Source organism: Corvus moneduloides, chromosome 9, assembly GCF_009650955.1.
Source record: "Corvus moneduloides isolate bCorMon1 chromosome 9, bCorMon1.pri, whole genome shotgun sequence".
Classification (NCBI taxonomy): Eukaryota; Metazoa; Chordata; class Aves; order Passeriformes; family Corvidae; genus Corvus; species Corvus moneduloides.
This window is the reverse complement of record NC_045484.1, coordinates 24,535,329-24,560,283: the sequence shown is the minus strand read 5'-3', so window position 1 is coordinate 24,560,283 and position 24,955 is coordinate 24,535,329. Positions and strand designations below refer to the sequence as shown.

General features: G+C 43.6%; 1 protein-coding gene across 1 annotated transcript in view; it reads left to right on the top strand.

Moving 5' to 3' along the window:
* The window catches only part of TRABD2B (TraB domain containing 2B), a 267,512-nt gene that overhangs the window by 214,874 nt on the left and 27,683 nt on the right, over positions 1 to 24,955 (top strand). Inside the window, exon 5 of the mRNA XM_032118096.1 lies at positions 8,188 to 8,278. Coding sequence (XP_031973987.1) covers positions 8,188 to 8,278 — 91 coding nt within the window. The remainder of the gene's footprint in view (positions 1 to 8,187; positions 8,279 to 24,955) is intronic.

Sequence of the window (24,955 nt, the reverse complement as noted above, 5' to 3'; positions counted from 1 at the left end):
CATCCATGAGGCCAAAAAAGGACAGACTCAACAGTCCAGCTCGCTACTGAGCCTGTAGTGATGGACCATGGCCCTCACCCGTATTTATTTCCTATAAGAAACCATTAAGTGCTTAAAATGCACTTAATGCACCTTGTTACCTGCCAGAAGCCTTTACCAAAGGCAGGCAAGGGTGCTGCATTTCATAACACTGGCTTTGTGCTGAGAACAGCTGAGGTCCCACATGGTCCAGTCCTTGCTGGGCCTCAGAGATGCCTCCACAAGTTCATCAGAGATACTCTGCATGCAAAAAGCTGTTTCTCTGACTGAGGAGCTTTCCAAGGCCCGAAGCTGCCCTGAGCTCAGACTCCACCCAGTCCTTGAGGTGTTTTAGTACCACGTTCACAGCTACCTCCTTGAGAAAGGAGGCAGGAATTACAGAATCTAGTTTCTCCCCCCTACCCCGAGCTTTGCCTGGCTTTGGCAAGCAGGTCCATGTGCATTCCAGACTAGCTGGGGATGGCTCAGGGGATTTGCGATGGGATATGAAACACTTCTCTCGGAGGCTGCTTGCCCTGCGCCGGCTGTCCAGGGGGCTGGCAGCAGCTTCCGTGGTAAGAGCTGATAATTGTGGTTCAGGTGGGAGAGGGTTGTCTACTTCAGCGAGGCTGTACCTGCACTAATAAGGCACCTTGGGTAAAAAAAGAGGCTGCATTTCCTCACCAATTTCCTCACTGCTTGAGGCGTTGATGACAACCAGCAAAGAATGTTAAGACAGCGCATTTCACACCAGACTGTCTGCACTTGGGGGATCTGATGATCCCAAAGATGCCTCCAGCACCCTAGGAAGACTCTTAGAGATGCTGGGTTTTCTCTAGATTTTCCTCAGACTTGTCTCCTTTTCTTCTGCCACAGTGTTAGACCTGGTAAAGTTCGCAAGATTTTGTATATTGAGCCTGTCCATTGGAGAGGATCCCATGAGGGACACAGAGGCATGTTTCCTGTCACACAGCTCCATGACTGCACACACCTCCAGTCACAACCTCGTGTAGAAAGGTTATTTTCCCAACAATATAGTTCAGTGAGGAGCATGCACCTTAAAAAAAATAAAATAAAAACAATTAAAAAAGAAAATCACATCTAGTCATGGCATTCTGCTAGGGGGGAAAATGCCAATAACTGTCCTCCATGCAGTATCTCAGACTGAGCAAGCCCTGCCTTTACTCACAGTAAAAACTGGGGACAAGGTAAATGAAACTTTTATTTCAACCCTGCCCACACAATTTTCCTACTACAAATTTCTTACACCAGCAAACATAACCAATACATTTTACAGAATGAACACTTCAAATCTTCAGGCTTTGTTGTTTGATTCTCAAGGGATCCTATGTTTTCTTTAAGAAGATACACTGAAAGAGTCATCCTCTGTTGGACCTGCTCTCTGTGGAAAACTGCTCGTAACTGCCACATAAGCGAAGCAAGAATATGAAATAGCCCAAATGGCCCTATAACCAACCAAAGCACAAACATACACAGCTCCTTGTCCCATGCAAACTCTGGCATGACAAGAAAGGTGGGGGACAGGGCAGAAAAGGGAATGGTGGGCAAGAAAGATGGGCTGTGTACAGTGTTCAGGAGCTTTTGGGCAATTGCAGGGTGGCTTGGCAGGCCACCATGCCATGTCTGACAGACACCAAGGCTAAAGGAGCTCCTTATGCTCACATGGTCCATGGGGAGAGATTTGCACAGGGGGCTCATGTTCTTCCCAAACCTGGTATTTGAGATGTTGGAATGAATTGCTCTGTGGAGGTGCCATCCTCTCCAGTGAGACTCACTAGCATAGACCAGTCACTTCATTTGGAAATGTCTGAGGCAGCTACAAACTCACACAGAGGCCAGAGGAGATGCTTGGGAGGTGACCTCACTTCAGCTCTTGCTTGTGTTGTTTTTCTTAACCCAAGTGAAACAGCTGGTTTAGACTTGGAAGAAAATTGAACTTTTTTTTTTTAAAAAAAAAAAGTCATTTTATTGTTTCCCACATATGTTTAGGGCAAGTCTGCTAGGGAAAATGCTCCAAGACTTCGAAGACAGCAGAGAACTGAATTGCTGAGCTCACATTATGGCCCTGCATCGAGTCTGGAAACAGAGCGCTGTACCAGCAAGGAGCCAGTTCCAAACTGGTAAACTCTGTCCCACCTCATGCTGAGCCTGTTGAGGACTGTGCATTGCACTCCAGGCTGCTTCTAGAGAAGGATTTCCATGGTGTGGCATTTGAGTGCCTCAACAACAGCTCCATACCTTTAACAGGAGGGCTGCTCAGAAGGAAAGATCAGAAACGGAGAGACATGGGGGGAATTTATTATATTTGCGGGGAGCAAGGAAATAGAGGTCTGTGGGAATCTGTCTGTCCTTCAGATTGAGATGCTCCAAGTATAGAATTGCACTGCAGATCTCAGAGACACCCCAGGGAAGCACAAATCTGTGCTCTATTAGCCTGGCGTCAATCTGGAATAACCCCCTCAACTTTTGGCCCCTGGTCGCTCCATTCTCCCTCCAGCTACGGTGTGGCCTTTCTCCAGAGCTTGTTCTGTAAGTGCACTCGGGTGAGAGGAGAGAGAGGTGATTACATGCAAGAAAAGAATGAAGGGGAGCCATGGAAGGGTTGCTGGACCTTGGAAATGCTGCACGCTTTGGCTTTCATGTGTTATTGCTCCGGTTCCCGTGACTGTCCAAAAGTGGCTATGAGTCAGTTCCTCACAACTGCATAGAATAACAACATCAAACGAGAGGGAAAATGATTTCTCCATCTGCTTGGAGAAGGGGTGGCATGATGTAAGGAGTCTATGATGAAAGCCTGCTTTACAAGACCATTGCACGTGGCTTGTGCAAAGTATTTTTTAAAGCATGCTTTGGGCTCGGATACTCCTGCCAAGCAGGGGAGGAGGAAAGCTCGTTCCCTGCATCTCCAGCTCTCCTTCACAGCTTTTTGCATAATGCTGCTATTTCCAAGTGCAAAACCGTGTCTTGAAGCAGAGCAAAAGCCAGCAACCTGGCGTGACAGACTTTTCTGGAAGGTGGGGTCTTTGATAGTCCCTTTTCCTTTGGACAGCCCACAGAGCTCTTGTTTCAAACCTGAATACCAGCCTCTAGGGAGCTTTTGCTAGATCTGGTCTGGCGTGGTAGGGCTGCATGGTGTGGCTCTCATTATTTCATACTAACTGGGGTAGATTGGGGTCCTTCAAGCCATTTCCAGAAAATTCCCCTGTTGGATCCCCACAAGCACAAATTTTGTTTGTGTTAGCAGTAAAATTTAAAATCAAAATATTCAGGCACTCCTAACATTATATTCATGCCTAGGTGCTGCATATCACCCACCTAATCCATTACCTGGTGTCCTTCCTTGATAAGACACTTCACATCAGAGGGGTACTCGGTGCTTGAGCAAGATCTGCACAAATCCAGCATTTGCTCCTTGTCAAAGTGCATTCAAGGTACTTATTCAAGACCATCCTTACCACTAGAGTGAGATTTTAAGGAAGAAAGTGGTTCAAGAACAAAGAGGAGCAATTGTGTGGCAGTGATAGTGGTTTAAACCTGGGTCACCATGGAAAGGCTGAAGAGCCTCCAATTTTTAAAGCATGTTATTTATTAGCAAAGAAAGGTGCTGGACAATGAGCAAAAGGGAATTAAAAATGTGGAGGGTTTATCCACAAAACTGGTTCCCCGTCATGGGTCTGGGACATCTGTAATGTCAGGAGAGAGTAATGTGGGGTGGCATGTGGTTCCCAGTAAATTCCTGCTGTTTCCCAGAGACCGCGGGGTCAGACTGGAATGCTATAGTGGAGAAATTAGCAAATTCAGATAAAAGTCATTGCCTGAAGTGTTTGCTGTAGCTCCTTACTACAGCCTCATCTTAACAAATTCATCATTCAGCTTCCAAAATACTCAGTTTGACCATTGTGAGAATAAGAGAAATGGAGATGCAGTTTTGGAGGCAGCAGGCAAAGGAACCGCAAAGTATTTGCCCCAACTGTGAGGGGGCAACTCTCAGCCCTTTGCATTTTTCCCTGCACTAATTCTTCTGAAGCCTTCCTACCATAAACATCGTGGTGCTGCCAAGGGGCTTGAGAATCAGCATCGAGGGAGAAGGAAGAATAGAGGCTGCCGCCTCCTGATTGCAGAGCAGCCCAAGGTCTAAATGGCAACGAAACGTTATACATAATGTCTGATTCACTGTGTGGAGAATGTAAAGAATTGAGACCTCCCGACACAGTTTACATTGGCCCTTTTTATGACTAATTGTGCAGAAAATAGCTCTGCTTGTAGTGTGCATGGAAACAGTTCAGATTTCTGCTGTGTGTCAGCTAATGGGCTAGCAAGGCTTTTTTAGCACAACTTCAAAGGCTCTGGCAATGGAGGTCCTTTGTGAGGGAATTATCTCCTGCTCCTTTGTACCCCACTATCCTTCTAAGCCGTGGAACAAAGAACTGTGAAACGAATAGACAAAGTAATTTGTAGTAGATCTCTAAACCTAGATAAAGTTCATAACATTCGCTTAAAAACTTTTTTTCTGCTTCTGTCATCAAAACACGGTTATAATTTTTCTGTGTAGGGAACACCCAAGTTCATCTGACTTTTGAGGGATGCAACCTGATGCTTAGGTTATTGATGAGGGTCACTAGGATGCCTGAAATGGAAAAGAAGAGCTTTAGTTTATGTGGTCAATTAGAAAATACATGGCTGTCAAGAGCTGGCTGAGAAGTGTCTTTCTCTCTGCCTCAGGATATTCCACTAAGAAAGGAAGAAAATGCATTCTTTCGGCGGTGTGTTTGAGCATGGACGTGCTTTAAGGAAACCATGTGTATTTCATGTATTTTTTTAAATGTTTTTTAGTAAAAAAACCCAAATTGATGGTTTATTCTTTCTTCAGTGAAAAATGAAACCTTGGGGAGATAAGGAAACACATTACATAGATCTGCTTTGTGTAGTCCAAAGCACAGTTCTTAATTAAAAATAAAAAAGCAAAGCAGAGACGGAAGGTCTATGATTAATGTTAGCAACCACACTGTATAATGTGTTCCTCCACAGTCTCCAGATCCTCTGTCTCAAAAAAACAAGACATGAGCGAAAGGAGAATAATCTTGGCCTCATCAAGTTTAATAAGAACCCCCCTCTGAAGTGCAGCAGCCACACTGACCACTCCACTGTATTTGTGTTCAAACTACAAAATGACTGTGTTTAGCACTGGGTCTTGTCTTCAAGCAAATCCCATGAGTACCTCCTTATCCTCAGAGGGTGGAAGGATTGCATCCACACCTGGGCTTTTTTAATCTGTTACGGGTGGCTGCTCTGCATATCCCCGTGCCCAAGTATAGACTTTCTCTTCAGGTCCCTATCTAGAAAATCTTTTATGTCTGCTTTCTCTCCTTTTCCACTTCCATAGATTTCCCAGGACAGCTGATGTTCTGACCTCTCAGATCCAGTTTTCATCAGCTGTCAAGATAAATTTGGTTAATGCTTTAGGAATGGTTTATTCAGGTTTAGACCGAAGAGGGAATAGTGATGCAAATGCAAGATCATTCCCCTGTCTCTCTAACCTGTCTGATATGTCTCTAGATGCACTAAATTTTTGGTAGTTATACTTTCTTGAGGTTTTTCCCAGGCCAGGAAGAGAAATTTTTAAAATCTTTTAGCAAAAGCATACATGCACACACACGCATATATATCTATAAAGCTCATTTATTTTCTATCTAGAAATAAAAACACAACAATTCCTACATACTCCATTTGCACATATGGGCAGCCAGAGGCAGGGATTTGATGTTTTTCACTGATGTTGAGCTTAATGGTCTCTAATATTTTCGTATGTATTGGTTTGTAGACATACAATGAAATAACTATGATGTTCACATGGAAATTTGTAATTATGATTTTAATTTATTCAGGAATATGAAGTTGAGGGGTTTTTAATGGAAGCTGGTGTTCCTTCCACTTAGGAAAGGCAAAATTAAAAGCGCAAGTCTTATTGCCATGCTGCACAGCAGATCACCAGTCCCAGGGGCTGGCAGCTTTCAGCATGGTATCCACACAGAGGGCAGGAATGAGAACTCCAGGAAGTCTCCTTTTGGTCTTCATCCATCACCTGAAGGGACTTGCAGGCTCTGCTGAGGAGCTGACATTGTTGACAGACTTACCATTGTGTGGATGAGGAGCCAGAGCTTTTGCATAGTTACTTTTTTCTATGGGTTTAAAAGAGTTAAACTTGGTTTCTCTTGTGCTGTCATGGTGTCAAAGATTTGCTGGATTCGGGACAATTATTTACATTACAAAATCTTTTGGCATTTAAGACTCTGGTTCAGGGAAAATAGAGTGGACTCGGAAATGTCTCGGACCCTGATACCTTTGACTCTGGTTCCTCAGTGTCACTTTGCCAGTGACAGAATGGGGACCTTTGTTTGCCTTGGCCACTGCATAAAAAAACAGGATATGATCAAATCCAGTTAATCATTCACAAATGTCTCATTTCTTGAATCTCTGAGGGTGTATAACACATTTTTGGGACTGTTCTTTGCTGCTTTGGCTTTTGTTTTAAGCAAGTTAGTAAGGGGAAAATCAAATTTTGAATTTTGTTAAAAGGAAGTGGAGGAATCCTGGAACACACTAGGGCTCTGCAAATGTACATTTAATCATTTAAAGAAATGTCTTTTGGCTAAAAGCTCTTACCAGCGCTTGCTAGTTGCACTCAAAGCCATACAGCTGTATCATTCCAAGAACTGAGGCGAGTTAGCGCCCTTGTTGGCAGCGGGAGCAGAGAGATGCAGGCTGAGCAAATCCTGGGGGCTGAATGCTCTCAAATCCATCAGGACTTTGTGCAGTGTGGGTGAAGAATCCCGAGGGTGGCTCTGCTGGTGGCTGCGCACAGCGGTGTCCGTGGAGAGGCACTCAGGCACGTCTTGCCTGCCTTGGCGTTTTCAGTGCAAAGCATTTGGCTCTGCCGTGGAGCCGGGCAGTCAGAAACATCTCCTGCAAACACTTTCACTGTGCTTAAGGCAAGCACACACTCTCCCAGCATCAGCAGCAAACCAGAGGAGTGAGTTCTCACACCCAGCACCGTGGTGGAACTCCCTGCTCCAAGATGGCACAGGGCACATGGAGGCTTGAGCACATTCCTGGTGAATTGGTCTGCTCAGTGCTGGCAGTGAGATGCAATGGCCTGGGTGTAAATGGGGGTCTCCCAGCCCTGCAGAGCTGGAAGCTAATGGATATAACAGGAGGATCGTTCTGTCCTTCCTCAGTGTCAGTCGTGGCTGCAGTTGGAGACAGGTTACAGTGCTACATGGATTTTAATAAACCTGTTCGTGGACTTCTTGCTTCCTTCCTTTATATATCCAACCCCTCTTGCAAACAGTGTGGGACTCTGACAATAAGTTGAAAGCTTTGGCTGGATTACACTGCCTTATTGAGTCTGTGCCCAAAGCCCTTTGAGGGCTCCCATTGACTCTGGTGGGATTTGGTTCAGACTTCAAGTATATGGGACTCCCTTAAGTAAACTCTTTCAAGGCCTGTACATGCGGCAGTACTTACTGAGCTCTTTGTTACTTCTGTGAATAGGAATGTGACCTTTACACTTCTAACAAAGAGCCCTGAATTACAGGACTAAATCTTCATGTTTTGGGAGAGATAAGGTTACCATCCCAGCTCCTCCCAGCCCTGCTGTGCAGGTGGCTGAATGGCTGATGAGGCAATTCCTGAATCACTGTGGTTTTAGTCAGACAAGTGCTGAACATGCAGTACAGCAGCTTCAGAGTCTCTTCATTAGCAAATGTCCATGAACAGTGATGGCCAGGGTTGTAAGTTGTTCTATTTCATGAGTTAAAGCCCTAGTAATATCCTTTTGCCACTGCAGGGTCATTCTGATATCCATATTGGAAGTTTATTTTATCAGTGTACATACTAAAAATGGCCACGGTGGAAGGCAAGACTAGCAACCCATCTAGGTTTTCTATTATCCACCCAGTCCCTTGGCCATGTGAGGGGAGGGAGGGGTAAATAAGATGGAAGAAGGAAGTGTTTGGGCTGTATGCTGTCCCTTCCTCTGGTCTAGTTTTTGGTACCCTTGCCTCCCAAACCTGCTGTTCCAACAGGAGGATCTCAAGAGAGTGAGAGTAGCAGTTTGATTGACAGTGCTATTTTCTACCTGTATTTTAGGTCACTTCCTGGGTAACAACACTGTGATTGATGTACTGAGACAAGCAGGATTTGAAGTGGAGCACACCCCTCCTGGACAACCAATTGGAAAGTAAGCAGCTGCCCACAGATTATTAATCACTTTCTCTCCTTTCTTCTCCCCCTTTTTCTGTGACTAAGCAAGATTATTGCTTAAGTATAGGAGGTGGGTGAGGAACCTCCCTGTCCCACCCAATTTCCCGACAAAAAGTTCATTGTAAAGCATCCATTGTGTGAGTTTGGAAACATATGGAGCCTGAATGGCTGGGGTTTTTGTGGGGTTTTTCCACTTGGGGACATTATTTATATCACAGCTGCTTCATTATACCAGCTCAGAAGTGCCATGGTTTCTTTAAAGAAACATCTCCTTCAGCTCATTTCCCCCCAGAGCTGTTTTTCCTTTTGCTCTCCATGGGGGTTTTTGTTGCTTCTCCATTGCAGACCTCTCTGTCAGGCTGCTGCTCTTCAGGTGGAATTTCAGTTTTTCCTGAAGGACCATATTTAATGTAGCAGATGCACCTTGGAAACTGTTTTGGGCAGGTAGAGAGCAATTCAGTATTCCCTGAGCTTCTCCATCTATCTGGTCAAGTAAAGCAGGCAAGAAGGACTGATCAAGAGGCTCTTGGCAATCTTCATTAGTATAAAATAAAACATGGCACAAAATTGTCCTTAGCTGGTGAAACAGGCTTCCTTCATCCCGCAGACTTTTCTTTTTCCTGGCCATTTAAATGAGGTCTCTGTCTGAAGAAATCACAGACAATAAAACCATGAGGGATGGTGAGAGACCATCTAGCTTTGCAAAATCAGCCTTTCCCCTACATTCTGCAGATAAAATTTGGCCAAGGCTACTCTGTCATGGGATTGTTATCCTCATTAGGAGAAAGTGTTAGCAGCACGCTCCTGTCCCTGGTGGGCAGACATGACATGGTCCAAAACCGAGGTGAGTCTCAATGAGGAGGATTAATGGCAGAGGTAGTAGGCCATGTCTGAAAAAGCTGTGTGTAATCTAGTTGGAAAATCTGGCTGATCTAACCTTGTTTGGGAAACATCCGCAGTGATTCATATAGAACATAATGTGGTTCAACTGTGCATAAGTGTTCTTTGACAGAGCATTTATCCTAAAGGCTTCTTGGAATCTGTTGAGCCATAAAAGCATCGTCTTAAATAACAATGGGGGAAAGAGGAAGAAAAGGCTGTTAAACACCACCAGGAAGAGCATATATTCAGAGGAGGTTTAAGAAGCACTTTGGCAGGGGGAGAAAAGTCAACATGGTGCAGGGAAGAGCAGTAAACACTGTAACAGGCTGGAGCTGGAAATTTTTTACTAAAACCAACCAAAAAAAATACAGCAAAACAGAAAAACCAAGCAAACTATAGCAGAACAGCTGAGGTGTATCATTCCTCTGTTTCTGACAAAGAAACTTTCCACTCAGGGAAGCAGACACTGTCTTCAGCCATTTTCATTTAGCTGAAAGTATCATCTTCCCATGAAAGGTGTTTCAACTGAAAATTGTGAAACTCTTAATTTATTGGCTGTTGTGAGCCCTGGAGAAGAACTAAAGATGCAGTAGTGTGAGAGAAGTCCAAGAATAGTCTCTGCTCTCTGGTGTTAGGCTTTGTCTGTACACATCATCACAGACTTGAAATAAAGGATGGGGCAGGAAACTTGACTCAAAGCCAGTGCTTAATGTTGACTTATTTGCAGAGTGGGGCACCTCTCTGCATTCCCCTACCTTGGCAGCAGAGTCTCCTGTTCATGATGTCTTCCCTAAAATTCTCAGTTCCTTTGGGAAACATACCTGAAAGCAAGAGGGTTTGAACTCTGCCTAGATGGATGTGTGTGTCCTCAGCTGAATGGTCCCACACTGGGTAACTTCTGTTCCCAGCTCCAGAACATTATGTTGGGCAGGTTTGCCTGGACTAGAACCCTAATTCCAGTGGGGTCTGCTCTGAACATTGAACATTGAAAACTTTATTAAAGGGTAAACTACTGTGCAGGAATACTGGATGGAGTCAAAAGAGAGCACATGGTTGCACCCCCTAAAGATTAGATGCTCTGTGAATTTTCCTATGGTCTGATGATAAGGTAGAGCTGCCTGTTCTAGATGAGAATGAAGAAGGAAAAATAAATTGCATGGTAAAAAAGTCCAGAGTTGCCACTAGACTGAATTACTCAAGATGCAGAAACAGCAGAAAGCTATAGAAACTGTGAATAGAGAGCATTTAAATATATTCACAGGAAGCAGCCTTTAGAAGAAACAAAGACTCTCAGAACTCCACACCAGGGACTGTATTGTCATTGTCCTGTAACTGGGCTGTAGCTGTCAGAAGTGCTTGGAGCTCCCCTTTAGGAATGAGGAGGCTGCTGCAAACCATTCTGCCCCTTTTTTTTGGTTTTTTTGGAATAGCTTGTATTTTAACATTTCTGGGCAAGCTGCAAAAGACAGTCTAGCCAAACACAGTATGACAAAACTTGATAGCACAACAACTTAATAATTGTTGTGTTGTTTAGGTCATGTTGCTGTAATTGAGAGTCTTAAGGAACTTTGCATTTTTGTCTAGCCTTCCTTTTTTTACTCTTCCCTTTTTAAAAGATGAAATAAAAACAATTGAAAGGCCCAGAAGAAGAACCATTTTGCTATAGTGACTGTAGTAACAAAATGTATACATAGAATAAACAAATAGAAGCTCAATGAATTTTGAGCTGCTTGCAAAGCAGAAATTGTTGTATGGGTTACAGAGGTGCAGGTGTTTTCATCTTGATTGTTGTGGAGCCATACATAAAGAGGTATTTCTCTCCTGTGCTGAAGCCCAAAAGAGACATTTCTGGTTTGCTTCCAAATAAGTTGTGTAAGGGAGTCAAGCCCACTGCATTGCATTCTGGCATTGACAGTTGAAAAATTGGACAGTGTTCAGGGAAGATCAGCTGGATTCTAACGTAGAGTTTGGGGGGGTGGACAGCACATGGAAAAAATGCAAGGGTTGGAAAAAAAACTGAAGCAGCTGCATGCTTATGTTTTGGCAAAGGGAATTCAAGAAAAGGAGTGTTGTGGACAGATTGTATGCAGAAGAATGAAGAGGAACAGTTTGAGCTGGCACATAGGAATATTTGAAAGTATATCAGATTGAAATTGAGGCTGGTTTTGGATGAATATCAATGATTCCTTGACAGTGATTTGCAGGACAATTTTTCTCAGGTTAAGTAAGAAGCCCCATTATATGAAAGTAAGTTCAGCAAAACACTCATGCTATGTCCTACTTACTACCAGTGCTGCCTTGCCAAAACAGCAAATAGTCTTTCTCTTCAATCTCTCTGTTCCTAGAACAGTATGATTATTACTATTATTGACATGATTAATAGTCTGATCTTGATTGTTCAACAATAGCTAAGCAGCATTACCATGAATAAGTGGAGTGTAATCTGGTATGGTGTTTAAACTCTGCCATCCATTTCAGTTTTAGAAAGGACAAGAGAATGCCTTCTTCAGAAAATAACTAGCAGCGTTCCTGTGTATCAAAAAAAAAAAAGAAGAATGAAACAGGACAAAGACCAAAGCTGTTTATGCTTTCAGTTGCACACAGACTGGGTAAAGCCAGAAGATTGTTGGCTTCCTCTGTCCAAAATGCTAAGCATGGGTTGTGAAATGGCTGCTCTTTAAGCCAACCAAACTGAATACCTAGAGTCTCACATTTCTGTTGTTTAGTGACAAGCACAAATTTGAGCCAAATCCTCCCTTTCCTAAGGTACTGGGGAAAAATAAAGTGAGATCTTGTCTGGCTAGAAGAGATAGCCAAGACATGGAGGAGTTTGATGGCTCCACAATCAGTGATCTGGCAAAGAAGAGTTTATATAAAGTACATTTAGCTGGTGTGGAGCTATTTGGGAACTCTCACTGATTGGATTTCTGAAATCTCCTGGCTCCTCCTGTTGACCTGCCTGGTGGCCCAGTGTTGACCTTGCTGTGCCTCTTCCAGAATTCCACCAGCTGACTGTTGAAAACACCTTCTTTAAAGCTCGATCCCTTTCTGTAAAAGAAACCCTGTTGTATTCATCATTGTTCATATGGCAGAACAATGCCATAAACGCTTGAGAACTTAGTCTCACATTGGCCTCATTTGTTCATTTTGTTGCCTTAGGGAAAGAGTCCTGAATCTGTTTGCGTGACAGCCTTCAGCAGCGTTCATATTTCCTTCTTATTTTGCTGGCTGCCGTCCTTGTCCCCAAATAAAGGCATTGGAAAATTAGTGGCTGAATCAATAGCTCATTGCTTTGCCCTGAGATAAGAAAGGCAACTTTTTTTTTTTTTTTGGTGGAGTTCTGCCAACTGGCTGTCCCTGCTCCCCTCTGTCTTCAGAAAACAGAGCTGCGTGCTTGGGGTTGGGAGAGAGGAGGAGATGGGAGAAAGTTTCCCCTCAGATGGATTCCAGGGACTTGAGCAGATAAGGGGCCACAGCTGCTTCACATTTAACTGGAACCAGCCAAACTGCAAGATCAATCCAGGAAGCACCTGTGTCCATGATGACTCTGTTGTTGCTGGGTTCTCAAAATCAGCTCTGACCTTCTGCCACGTGCCAAGCCCTGATGTGCTGCACACCGTCCTCTTGGCCAGAAGAACACGCAGCAGTGCTCATTTCCATCAGGCTGCTCTCTCTGAGGATGTGATCAATGCTGCCTTCTTTCAGAATCTGAGAATTCAGGACAAATCAAAGAATTCAGCACACGTTTTCGTGTCTGCTTGTCTGAGAGTTTGAGAGTTTATTGTAAACTCTCAGAGCTCTGCTGAAGAAATTAATTACCCTTGTTCCTTATGTTTGAGCTTCCTGGCCCAGTTGAACCAACGTGTCTTTGCTGTTGTAACTTAGTCCTGTCCTTCTGTCTGAAGCAAAGAGCTTCCTCCCTCCCTTCTCCTATAATATCCTACAGGTGGGACCCTGGCTCTGCTACTTGTTGTTGTCTCAGGGTGGAAGTCTTTGCTCTCCTAGCAATGCTCTCTCCTTCCCCTTGGGATGAAAGCACACTCCATCCACACAGTGATGGAGCCATTCCACTACATCAGGAGCCCTAATCTTCTCAAGGTGATGGACAGAAATGGGAAAGTGCTTGACATATCATTCCCCACAGCTCCAGTTTGGTATACCCCATTCAGTAGATCCCAGAAAATTACAGATGCCCTCAGAGCCCTCAGGAATCTCCCAGTAGCTGTCAACTTTAGGATGTGTACACTGCTTCAGCTCTGCATAGCTCTGCATAGCTGCTAATTTTTGGGATGTGTTAGGGAAAATGTTAAAGTTGTTGTGAAATAAAGAAAAGTTCATTTAGAAAAGACACAAGTGGGAAAAAAATTACAAGAGCTGTGACACTTTAATTGGAAACAACTGAATTAATTGAGGAAAAAAGAACCGAGAAAGGTACATTCTGGATCCCATCTCTTCTGAGACAGGGAAAAATGCACACTTTTTTTATGTGGGTGGAATAATCTCCCCATTGGGATGCTGCAGTTCTTCTTAAACCTCTTGTAAGCCTTTGGCTCTTTTCACTTGATCTGAGCCTGAGGATCATCCTCCCATCACTAGCTCTCTTCCCTGAGAAGAAAAGCAAATCCATTTTTTAGGGGGGTTCTCTGACAGCATAATTTACAGTAAGAGGTGCATAGGGATTAAATGGGGTTCATCTGCATGCATTGGCAAATTTATTGCCTCATCTAACATTGGAGAATATGACTACTCAATGCTTAAAATACTTAGCCATGAAAACATGCACATTACATTTTCATGTTCCCGAGTGCCTTTAAAATATCCTCTTTTGCAATTTAATTGTCTCTGTGTCTACCTTACAGCCACAAAGCCTGAGCCAAGCAAAGTAACTCTTAGGGGGAAAAACGTGGAAGAAGCTCTCCAAAACGTGGTAGAGAAGCAAAGTCAACTTACGAATTCTCAGTCTCAGAAATTTAATTATCCTGTCACTTCCTGAGCAACACATTACTTAGGGATAGTGTATCTTCGTGTTCTTTAGGCCACCTTTAGACACTGAACGCCTTCTGAGAGAATGGAATTTAGTGATGTGCTACAGAAAAATCTAGGAAAGAACAAGATAATTCATGGTGTTGGAGAAGGAGTACAGAGCAGAACTTCTCAGGAATTTAATGCTTGACTAGTTCTCCCAGTGGGACATTCACTTTGCTCTATAATCAGATTTTATCCTTGGCAACATTTTTGGGTTTTTTTGAAGAAATTGTTCCATATTCCATATAATTCTGTTCCTTGGGAACGGGGCCACTGGGGAAACCTGGGCTTGCTTCTTTCTGCTCAAGGGCAGCTTGCTCGCTGAGCTGTCCTGAAGCCAGTGCTAAGGTTTCTAGGGTTTTTTGCTGATCTGCAGCCTATCAGTTTTAGGAGATCTGTATCTTATACTCCATAAACTCTCTAATAGTAAACTTACAGAGCCTTGGAGACTTCAAAAGTTCAGAGCTAGTTCTTACCTTATTTCCTAGCCAAATTTCAGGGTTATTGTTTCCACAGGAGAAGCTGATTTTTCATCCTCTTTCTGCTTCCAGCCAACTCTTAACGCAGATCTTTTCACCTCAGGTCATAAGCATGAGATGAAAATTTTGGTTTATAGTTATTAGAGATAAAGCTGATCCAACTTGCGCTGAAATTGTTGGCTTCCATCAGTGCCAGTAGCTTTTAGAGGTCATCATTAATATGAGATGGTTGCTGATCCTCTCCCATCTTTGGTTATGAGGAGCCATGAGGGAATTGGTGGAAAACTCAGAGTATGTTCACACAGTTGAGAAGATGCCTTCCTTAGTCAAAGTAAAAAGACTGGCTTTTCCAGAGTAGTGCTCATGGGTGTCTTGGACAACTGGCCAGGCTTGCTTGCAGGAGGTGTCTGGCTGGTTTTAGGTGGCTAATCAAGTTTTAGATGTGTAATCATTTTGTGAGATGTGTCACTAGGCTCATTTAAGCCTTTGGAAAAACTGCACCATCCCCTCCCCAGCCTTCCATTGAAACACAGGTTGTGTGACTTTGTTTGTGTATTGAGCCTGCTCTTGTCCTGTGGATTGATGGCCTCCACCCCAGGCGATATCAATCTGGGCTGAAGTGCAGCTGCACTTTGTAACAGCTCAAGGGGCACAAAGGTATCAAGTGGTATTGTGTGCTTGGAAAGATGTCGTTTATCTAAGGAAGTTTGTGGTCTGTTTGCTGTCACTCTGTCTTTGCAGTGCCGACTTCCCTTACCTTCAGTATCACGTTGTCAGGCAAAGAGGCCTCACACATTAGGACAGATAGCTTTTCCACATCCAGAGCTGACTTCTTTTCCTTCAGCGAGAGATCTGTGGGCTGTGCTGCAATCGATAGAGCTGATTCACTCAGCATGAGTGTAATTGCTATTCATTTAGCTTGCAGAGAGCTCTTTACAGTGCACAAGTTCCTAAAAAAGGAACAGAGAGAAAGGAAGTCAATGACTTCTCTCACTGACAATTTCCCTTAAAAGTTCCTTCAACAACAGTCCCTTAGGGAAAATACAGTCAAGGATACAGTGTTCTACAGAGGAGTTTGCTGAGAAGCATGTGTTTCATCTTTCATGAGTGATCAGGTGTTCATAAGGACATTCTTTGGAGTTTAAATGGGTTAGAAGCCCTCCAGAACACTATTGTGTGACTGGTGGCATGGCCAAATGACTCCATGTGGGTGGATCTTGTTGTGGCAAGCTGTGAAACTTACTGAAACCTTTTAAAATTGCCCCCACAAGTAGAAAGTCACTCTAATGTACATATGGTGTGTGATTTTATGTCATTTCTTGCCCATTTTGATGCAAAATAGTCTCACTTTTAACGACTCATGGTATCTCAGCCAAGCCAGGTGACTTCATGCTGTCCATGACCCAGCTTTGGGTCTGAAATGACAGTGTGGGCGTCCCTTTAGGAGAACATGGTAAAGAGTCAGGCTGAGATCCATGTATATCAGCCCCTCCTCCTTGTTACGTGCTAGTAGAAGGAGCAGGAATGCCAAAAGGAGTAAGTTCTTATAACAGTAAATTAAGGATGGTGAATTTATGAAGCACTTGTCACAGTAAATACCTTAGAAGCCAGAATGCATTTTTGTGTCATGATCACTGAATCATTTTTATGAGAAGTCAAAGTAAATTCATATGCAATCTGTAAAGTTTGTAAAGAGTTTAATTCATCCAGGAAATCATGTGTTGGAAATACTGTACCCAGATCCAGATCAGATATACTTCAGAGAAGCATTTAGGTTTTAAAATCCTTCCGCAAGCTAAACTGATCTCCAGAATCTTTGGAGTTTCACCCTTCTCTGGACCTCATGCTCCATGCAAGTGAGCATCATGCCAATGTGTTTCCCATTTCCTGGGGATTAAACTGCTGTGTTTGATGACTCAGGACTTTCCAAGGAAGCAGCTCAGTCACTCATTCTCTCTGAAGTGGCCTCAGGTGCCTCAGAGGACATGTTTTCTCATCCACAGTGATTCATGATTTCAGAGCAGAAGATCAGCTCTTTTTTTTTTTCTTTTTCCTTCCCACAAAGCTAATTAATAAAACAAATTTCTATTAGTGGGTGTTGACAGATTTTGGTTTTCCACCTACACTCCAAATGCTCTGCATTCCAGGAAGAATGAAAAATGGACCTGTGAACAGAAACAGGAGGGAGGAAAAATGGACCAGATGCTGTGGATGGATGTAGGTACAGTGGCTGTCAAGTGATATGATGGAAGAACTTCCTGAATGAAGACAATTTCTTGCGATCCTTAATGCTAAAAACACCAGTACAGTAATCCAATTTTGGGATTCATAGGTGCAAATTTAGAAAGTTTGGGGCACAGGGAGTGTCTGGCAGAAACTTAACTCTCTGTTTGGGCCTCCCCATTGACCTCTTGCTTAGGCAGGCAGCTGCATGGAACACAGTTGTTCTGCTTTTGGAAACTGGATCTTCTGCCACTGTCAGAGGCTCCTGTTGGTCAGGAGAAGCACCTGAAGGATTCACCCCCTCATGGCCACTGTGGACCTGGCTATGCCCATCTGTCTGCCTCATGTAGCCCCACCACAGTACAGAATTTTTCATTAGCATCAAGAATTAAGTGTAAATTTATACTCACCATGTTCATAACTTTTGTCACTTAAGCAAGAAAACACTTGGTCCTACAGGGAGCCAGAGCTGAAAAAAGAACTAAATTTGGGATATTTTCCCTTCCCACTGCTGTATGGGACATCAGAGCAGTTCACAATTCCATAGTGCCACTCTCTGCTGGTGGCAGCTTGCAGAGGAAGAGACCTAATTTGGTGCTGTCATTTGTGAGAAAGAGCACTCTGAAGTCTTTCTCCATTGATTTCCAAGTCAGGAGTAGTAAGATTTTCCTGCTAACCTGTAGCACTTCAGCAGCAAAGTCTCAGACAGGATCCAAGTGCTTTGGTACCCAGTGCCCTGTCTGGCAACTAGATTTGTATCTCCTGTCATATGGCCCCAGCTTCACATTTCCAAATTACTCTTGCAAAACTAAAGGCAGTCTCAGAAATTCTTCTGTCAGGACAGCACATCCCTGTTTATGTGTTGCAGTGGGGATCCTGCAACACGCATATATCAAACCAGGAGTCCTGTGGAAAGGAAATATATATGGACAGACAGATTCTTGCTAGCTGTTTCAGAGATGTTTATTTCTCCAGCCGCATGGCCGGGGCTCAGCGGAGGAACTGTTCCAGTCACGGGACCAAGGGTCCTTCTGCCCGCGCAGGGAACACAAACCAACCAATGGGAACGAGGCTGAGCAGGGGCAGGGAAGCCCCGTGTCTGTGCCCTCAGGGCCCCTCTCCCAGGGCTACATGGCAAGGGAGGGACCCCAACATTTATGTTTGAAGGGCCTATACCAATCTGGAGTCCCCAGTGATCAAAGTGCACGTCCAGAGATGAGCCCCGTGTTGTGTTTGAAGTGAGCACAGCACTTTGAAACGAGGATGAAGCAGGAATAAATCAGGATGAAGGATGTGGGGCGTTACCTACTTTACATGAAATCCCTGTTGGAAAGATGTGGCCAGTGTTCTGAAGTTTTCCTTGGAGAGTGCTTGGAAGTTGCACACCAGCCTATTTGTGGAAAGCTGAACAGTTTCCTATTGTTCGTGATGTGAAACCCTTCCCAGATAAACACTTCCCCCTCCACTGAAGAAAAGCGATAAAGCCTCGGCAGAGTTGCTGGTTTCTGTTGGCATTGAGCTCTGCTAAAGGCTACAGTTTGCATCCATGCCAGAGTCGTTGAGGAAAGGCTCTGTTATTGAATGAGACTGGGATCATCTTGAAGGGTTTAATAAGATCGTGCGCCCACATCTTTGCGTCTCTGGGTTCATTATACCCCTGGAATGTAAATCCCAATCCACAGTGGATAAAAAGGTTCACATGGATCTCAAATACTTTTGTGGTATTGTCTCCTCCTGATTTCTGAAAGGGAAAGAAAACATTGCTAGAAATAAACTCACTGGAGTTGTTTAGCCTGGAGAACAGAAGGCTCAGGGGGGACCTTATCACTTTCTACAGCTACTTGAAAGGGAGTTGTAGTGAGGTGGGAGTTGGTCTCTTATCCCAAATAACAAGCAGTAAGAGAACAAGAAATGGCCTCAAGTTGTGCCAGGGAGGTTTAGACTGGATATTAGGAAAAATTTCTTCACAGAAAGGGTTGCCACGCATCGGAACAGGCTACCCAGGGAAGTGGTGGAGTCACCATCCCTGAAGGGATTTAAAGGGTGTGTGGATGTGGCATTTAGGGGTATGGTTTAGTGGTGAACATGGCTGTGCTGGGTTAACAGTTGGACTCAGTGATCTTAAAGGTCTTTTCCAATGTAAACAATTCTGTGATTCTACAAAGAGAGCAGTAAATCTCTGTTGCTGTAGTGGGTTTGTAACACTGCCTGCATTTGTGGCATTTTAAGTAATTTTAAGGAATTATTCCTATCACCCACAGAGTCAAGGCATCATATTCCATCATAGGGAAGATCCAGAAGTCCCTCCATGAACTTCGGAGAGAAAAAGCTGATTTTTGAAATCGGCAATGCTAAGAACCAAAGCTGTGTAACACTGGGGTAATACTGGTGGTAGTTTGGTCCAGGTCAGTGGGTGGCTCTCCCTCTGCTTCTCTTGTCCTGGCAGGTGCAGGTCTGAAATACCTCATTGTGTCCTCATCTCTGACTCCAGTTTGGTTTTGCTGGGTGCCTCCATCCTTCCTCCATGGTGCCTCCCAGGCAGAAGACCTCTTCCCAAGAGAGCAGCGTGTGGTTCCACTTGTTGACCCACAGTCAGTGGATGCAGTAGATACAGATTCATTTTTTGCCACCATTTTGTCAAAGCAAATGTTGCTTTGAGTTTGTGACAGAGGAATCATCTTTCTTCCCTAGAGGCTAGAGGGTTTCTTGCTAATGTTAAATGAGAATTTTGCACTTGTATCAAATTTGTATGTAGATTAGGTTTTAGGTGGGAATTGCAGCTTCCATTGACATTTAGCAGGCACTGAGGTTTTAAATCGCTGAGACAATTTTAGACACATTCTCCTCAAGGAGAAAGGACATTGACTGGAAAGCAGAGGTAACAAGGGTTTCATTTGTTTGTTTTACAATTGCAGCCATGAATTTAAGGCAATTTCTGTGTATCTAAGCATTCATACTGATTGCAGTCATTGCTGAATGGTCAGCAATTCCCACTCGTGTCACTGAAAGGCAGCAAATGAAATCCACAGGCAACCAGAAGTAGTTTAAATGAGGTGATGGAGCTGGAAATTGATTTTGTTTTCTTCTTCTTCTTTCACTACTGGAGTGCACTGTCCCACTTGCCCCCCTCTTTACCTGTCCTTCCTTTCCAAGAAGCCCTGCTCAGTCTGTGAGCAACAGATCTGATGAGGTCTAGGAGTCCTATGGGTTCCCTAATTATTGGTCTGTGGTGTATAGAAAAGGGCCAAACCTTTCCTCATAAAGCCTGACTCCATCATGCTTATTTTCATGTAAATAAGGACATACACTCTTGTTTGATCTGTGTGCTACTTGGGATAATTCCGTTCCGACTGGCTGTCAGATGAATTCTTACTAAAAAAGGAAGGAGACAGAGGGACAGAGTAGCCTCCCCTTCTGTTCAGAATTAACAGGCTGGTGGGGCAGCCCCAAGCACTCAGTCTCATTGTAGAGAGAGAGTCAGATGAGTCGTCCTGCAGTTTTAATTAAAACATCTCACATGGGCAGCATTTCAACAGCATTGACTTTCCTGCAGTTTGAGCTGTATTACAGCACTGCCTCATGAGAAGTCCTGGTTTGGTCACTCTCAGTGTTCCAGCTTTGTGTAGTGATAAGAAGCTAATGTGACTGCTGGAACCTGTGCCAGATGCCAGGCATAGCTCTGATGAGTCTCTGACGTCTGCTACACTTGTGATATTCCATGTTTTTCCATAGCTAGGCAGTGTTACAAGTACTCAGCTGTGATACCCTCTCGGACAACTGGCAGATAAAGCACTTCAAGGCAAACAAACAAACAGATCTGCAGATACAATGGAGGCAGGTGAGCCCCTAGAGCTCCTGTGCAGAGTTAGGGAGGGAGGCTGCAGAGGCTGTCACCTTTGTACTGTCTGTCATTGTCTCACAGCCTTCACCTGTCAGCTTGCTGAGATGGAGCTCTTCAATGATTGCATAATTTAAGTCTGGGATTCTTAAATGTACCAATACAAATAATAATCATAGATATTTCAGTGAAGGAGAGATATTTTCTGGGGTCAGTGCAAGTTTTCCTATTTTAAGGAGGAAAGACCTGGAGCCTGTTTTTTAAAACTAGACAATGAGATTTGCCTGAGTTCATTAAAAATCAGTCTCCCCTATGGCCTCAGACAGCTCCTGGATATTCAAGGTCTGATCTCATAAGTTTCAATTAGCAACCAAAAAAGAGAATATAAAACCTTGTTTTCTTCCTTTTAGGTTTCAGCAGCAATGTGCATGCTTTGTTCATGAAGAATTTTAGTGTAGGATGGCTTTGTCAGACAGAAATGAGTACTGATTACAAGCAGGTTCATCAGCATGACTTGATACAAGAGAGGGAAGCTGGGTGAAAACAGGCTGATACATAGAGAGACATTATGTGAAGTCCATTAGCATTAGAGTTGACAGAACAGCATTAGACATTAAAGCAAGTGGGGTTTGGAGGGAGAACTCTTCTGCCTTCATCACATTTCGAGGGCTCTGTCCATTACTGTGTAGCGAAAATGCCCACGGACAGGCTGAAGTGTTGCCTGAATAGGGGTTCTGACAACTGTCCTGTTCTTTTCTTGGAAACACTCAGGCACTGTGATATGGGCAAGGCCAATGGGCTCTAACAATGTTTTGGAGAAAGTCAGAGTATCTCTGTGTTCCTTTTTTTAGCTCAGCAGCCACCAATGGCTGAGCAGATCAGATGTTTTACAGTGGTGGCTACAGAGAAGAAAAGTGGATTTAGTGTCACAGAGATCTGGAGTCTCTTGCAGACATGGTCTTCTTATGGCTCTTTGGTTCCACACTTGTGCCTGCTGCCGGGTTTAAGTGGTCTGTGTCTCTCTCCTTTTGGTGATAGCAGCTACTTAGGAGCCCATGTTATCTGTGTCTTGCAATTGCAAGAGCCGCAACTGAACAAGGTACTTCAGGAACACAAGTTGCTGTGCTTGTACAGATCTGTGATCTACCCAGTACCTCATTTCTGCCAGGACCCAACTTCCAGAGCAGCAGAGGGAAGTGCAGGAACAGCACCAGGCAAACAGAGAATAATCTGCCCTTAGTTTGAGACTGAAGTCAGTGGAAATGTTGTAGTCTCTCAAGCTGAGTATTTGGCACCTTGCTCAGTTATGTCTCTGTAGAGAGTTTTTAGTTTAAAATGTGATAAAGAATATGGACTCCTGCAGATATATCTTCTCTCTGGAGGATCCTTCAAAGAAGGGAAACTAATTCCCAGTGGAGACAACCTGAGAGCAGAACTCAATTTGGATTGTAAATGAGCAAGATACAAACAATTGTGTATTAGCTGTAATTCTACTGTGGAATCAAATCAAGCAGCCAGTTTGAGGAGTTTTTTGTCAGTCACCTTCTTAAAATTCATTGCAAACTCAGTACTCAAAAGTTTTATTATAAGACACTAAAACATTTTAGTTACCTTTATGTGCCAAGCCTTTGGGTGCTGCATGGACATACAGAGTTGGGATTTGAATGTGAAGGCCTCTCTCTCCTGCATGAAGGAGACTTCCAGGTGTCCCAGGACAGCTGCATCTCTCTCTGCTCCCATGTTGAACCAGGATGCCTGAGCAGGAAAAAAGCCTATCCTGACCTATGGACAGGGATTTGGTCCAAGGAGCTTTAAGTACCACTTCCATAAGACAGCAAGGCATGAAAGGCAGCTGTGTTATGAATATTTTGCTTAAGCCAAACTACCCAGGCAGAAACAGCTTAGCACTAAATTGGTATGGTGGTAATAAGACAGTGGAGATTTAGGGAACAGAGCACAAGGTGTGGCTTGTGTACTATGAGCAGAGAAGGCTCTTATTTGCTGTTAATGTGGAAAATGGAAACAAGACTGGAGGGTCAACCCATCCTTCCTCAAGGGGCACAGCCCATCCTCTGGGGCTGGAGTGTGCAGCTCACAGAATTTTCATGAAAGATGCATAAACAAAGGATTATTCAGTTCAAAAACTGAACCAAAAAATTGAGAAGGGAAAATGAGTTCAGAGCAATTTGAAATGGAACATTTTGAGGATGCTTTTGAAGGCAGGGATTGGGTTTTGTTGGATTTTGTCATTTTTATATATTAGTTGGGTTTTTCTTTTTAATTGAGATCAATTTCTGAACAAAAAAGGGCACTTTGTAGCATGTAAGTCTTTGAAAACAGAAGACTAAAAAAAATTTGAAGCTTTGTTCAGAAAATGCTGAAATGAAACATTTTGAGTTTTCTGAAAGTATTCACATGAAAACGTGGAAATGACATGTTACAAATGTTACAGCTGCCCTTTCTTTTTCAGCAAATTCAGCCTCTCAAGTGCAGAAAGCTTGCATTTCTTCTCCTGTGCCTTAGACCAGCTCCAGTTCTAATGAAACAGAATAGATAATGAAAGTTTTACTTGTCCCTCTTGCTTTATAGTTTCTCAAAGTGGGAAGGAAAATCTTACAATCCATGTGAATATCTTCACATCACAAACTTTTGATTTCATTTATTCACAGAGTTGTACGTGTATATGTGTGTATACTGAGGACTAAATTAGCTTTCAAGCTAAGGTTACAGTTCTTGAGCAACAGTGATTCTTCCCAGAGAAATAGCCTGACATGGATTCAGAGATACCATCCAAGTTTGGGGTGGACTGTAATCTAATTTAACTACTTAACCTAATTTAAGTGCTCATGAGATGTAGTTGACTATGGTGCAAAAAAATGAAGAAACAACTTTGTTTCCAAATTCTGTTAAGAAGTTTTAACTTTAGTATACAGGCCTAAGGCAACTACATCCTAAATGAAATAACCTCATTATAATTAAGCTGATCAGGTGAGTGAATAATCAGGGATTTCACAGGAGTAATCGGGGATTTCTCTTTTGCTGTCTCTTGAGCCCAAATTCATCTTTAGTAATTTAAAGCACTTAGCCTGAAGCAGCTCAGATAAAGTTTAAGTATGGAGAGAATCTAACTCTGATCTCTGCTTTGGAGTGACTGTTTTGCAGTAAAATATATTTATGCTTTTCATCTTGAAGGAGGTTATGTCCATGGTGTCACCTGGTTATGTGAGTCTGTGCTCTCAATCTACTGTTCCCATGACTAGAAAGAGGCCCTGTGAGCTGTTCTGGGGTGGGTTAGGATTTCTGCTTGCTTTTCTGTTCTTTTGTTTGCCTCTCTCCCAAGAGTTTTGAAAATCTGAGCTTCATCCTAGCATGGAAGAGGGAGAAAAAGCAAAACCCCTTGTGGGACAGGACAGTGTGGTGCCCATCTTGTGGGTGTGCATGATGCTCTGGGAGAGATGTGTAGGGAAAGCAAAGCCAGGAGCAGATGTCTCCGTGGCCTGTGGCGAGAGCAGCAAGGGTGCGTGTGAGGGGCTGACAAATTCCTGCCTTGACAAAGACACCCCAACTGGAATTTATGAGAATCCATCTACAATAAAACGCTTCAAACTCGCTGTCTGGCCATCATCCGGCTGCATCCCAGGAACGGTGGCATAAGGAAGAAGCTGCCACATCACACATTCCTTGCTATCACCACAGCTTCTCTCTCGATGAAACAAAATCTCCCCTTGCCTGACAGTTCTGAGAACTGAAGCAAGAAAACCTCAGCAATGTTGCTGTGCTTGGAAGCCCGTGCAAAGCAGGGCAGTCTCCTGAGCAAAACTTTTCCATCGCTCGTGCTTCAAAGTCAGGATGCACATAACAAATTGGCAGGCTGGGATTTCAGAAGATTCTGCGCATATCTGAGGGAACAGAGATGTTACCACAAGATTGCTGAAAAAAAATAGATTGATGATTTAGTGTCTGGAAGATGTGTATCATCAGCAAAGGCATAAAGCAAGGGCAAGTCCCTCCCTGGACCTGTGGAAGCCCAGGGGAGGCTTGATGGGACTCATCCAAATGTTGCTGGTGTTACTCTGGTAGGTCAGGGCCAGAGACATTACTGGGCTCTGCCCTGCCTGACTGTGCAGTTTTAAGCCTGGGAATTATGAAAATAATGTACTGCAGGGCATCATGGTGTTAATGTAATTTTTCTGACCAGATCTACTCA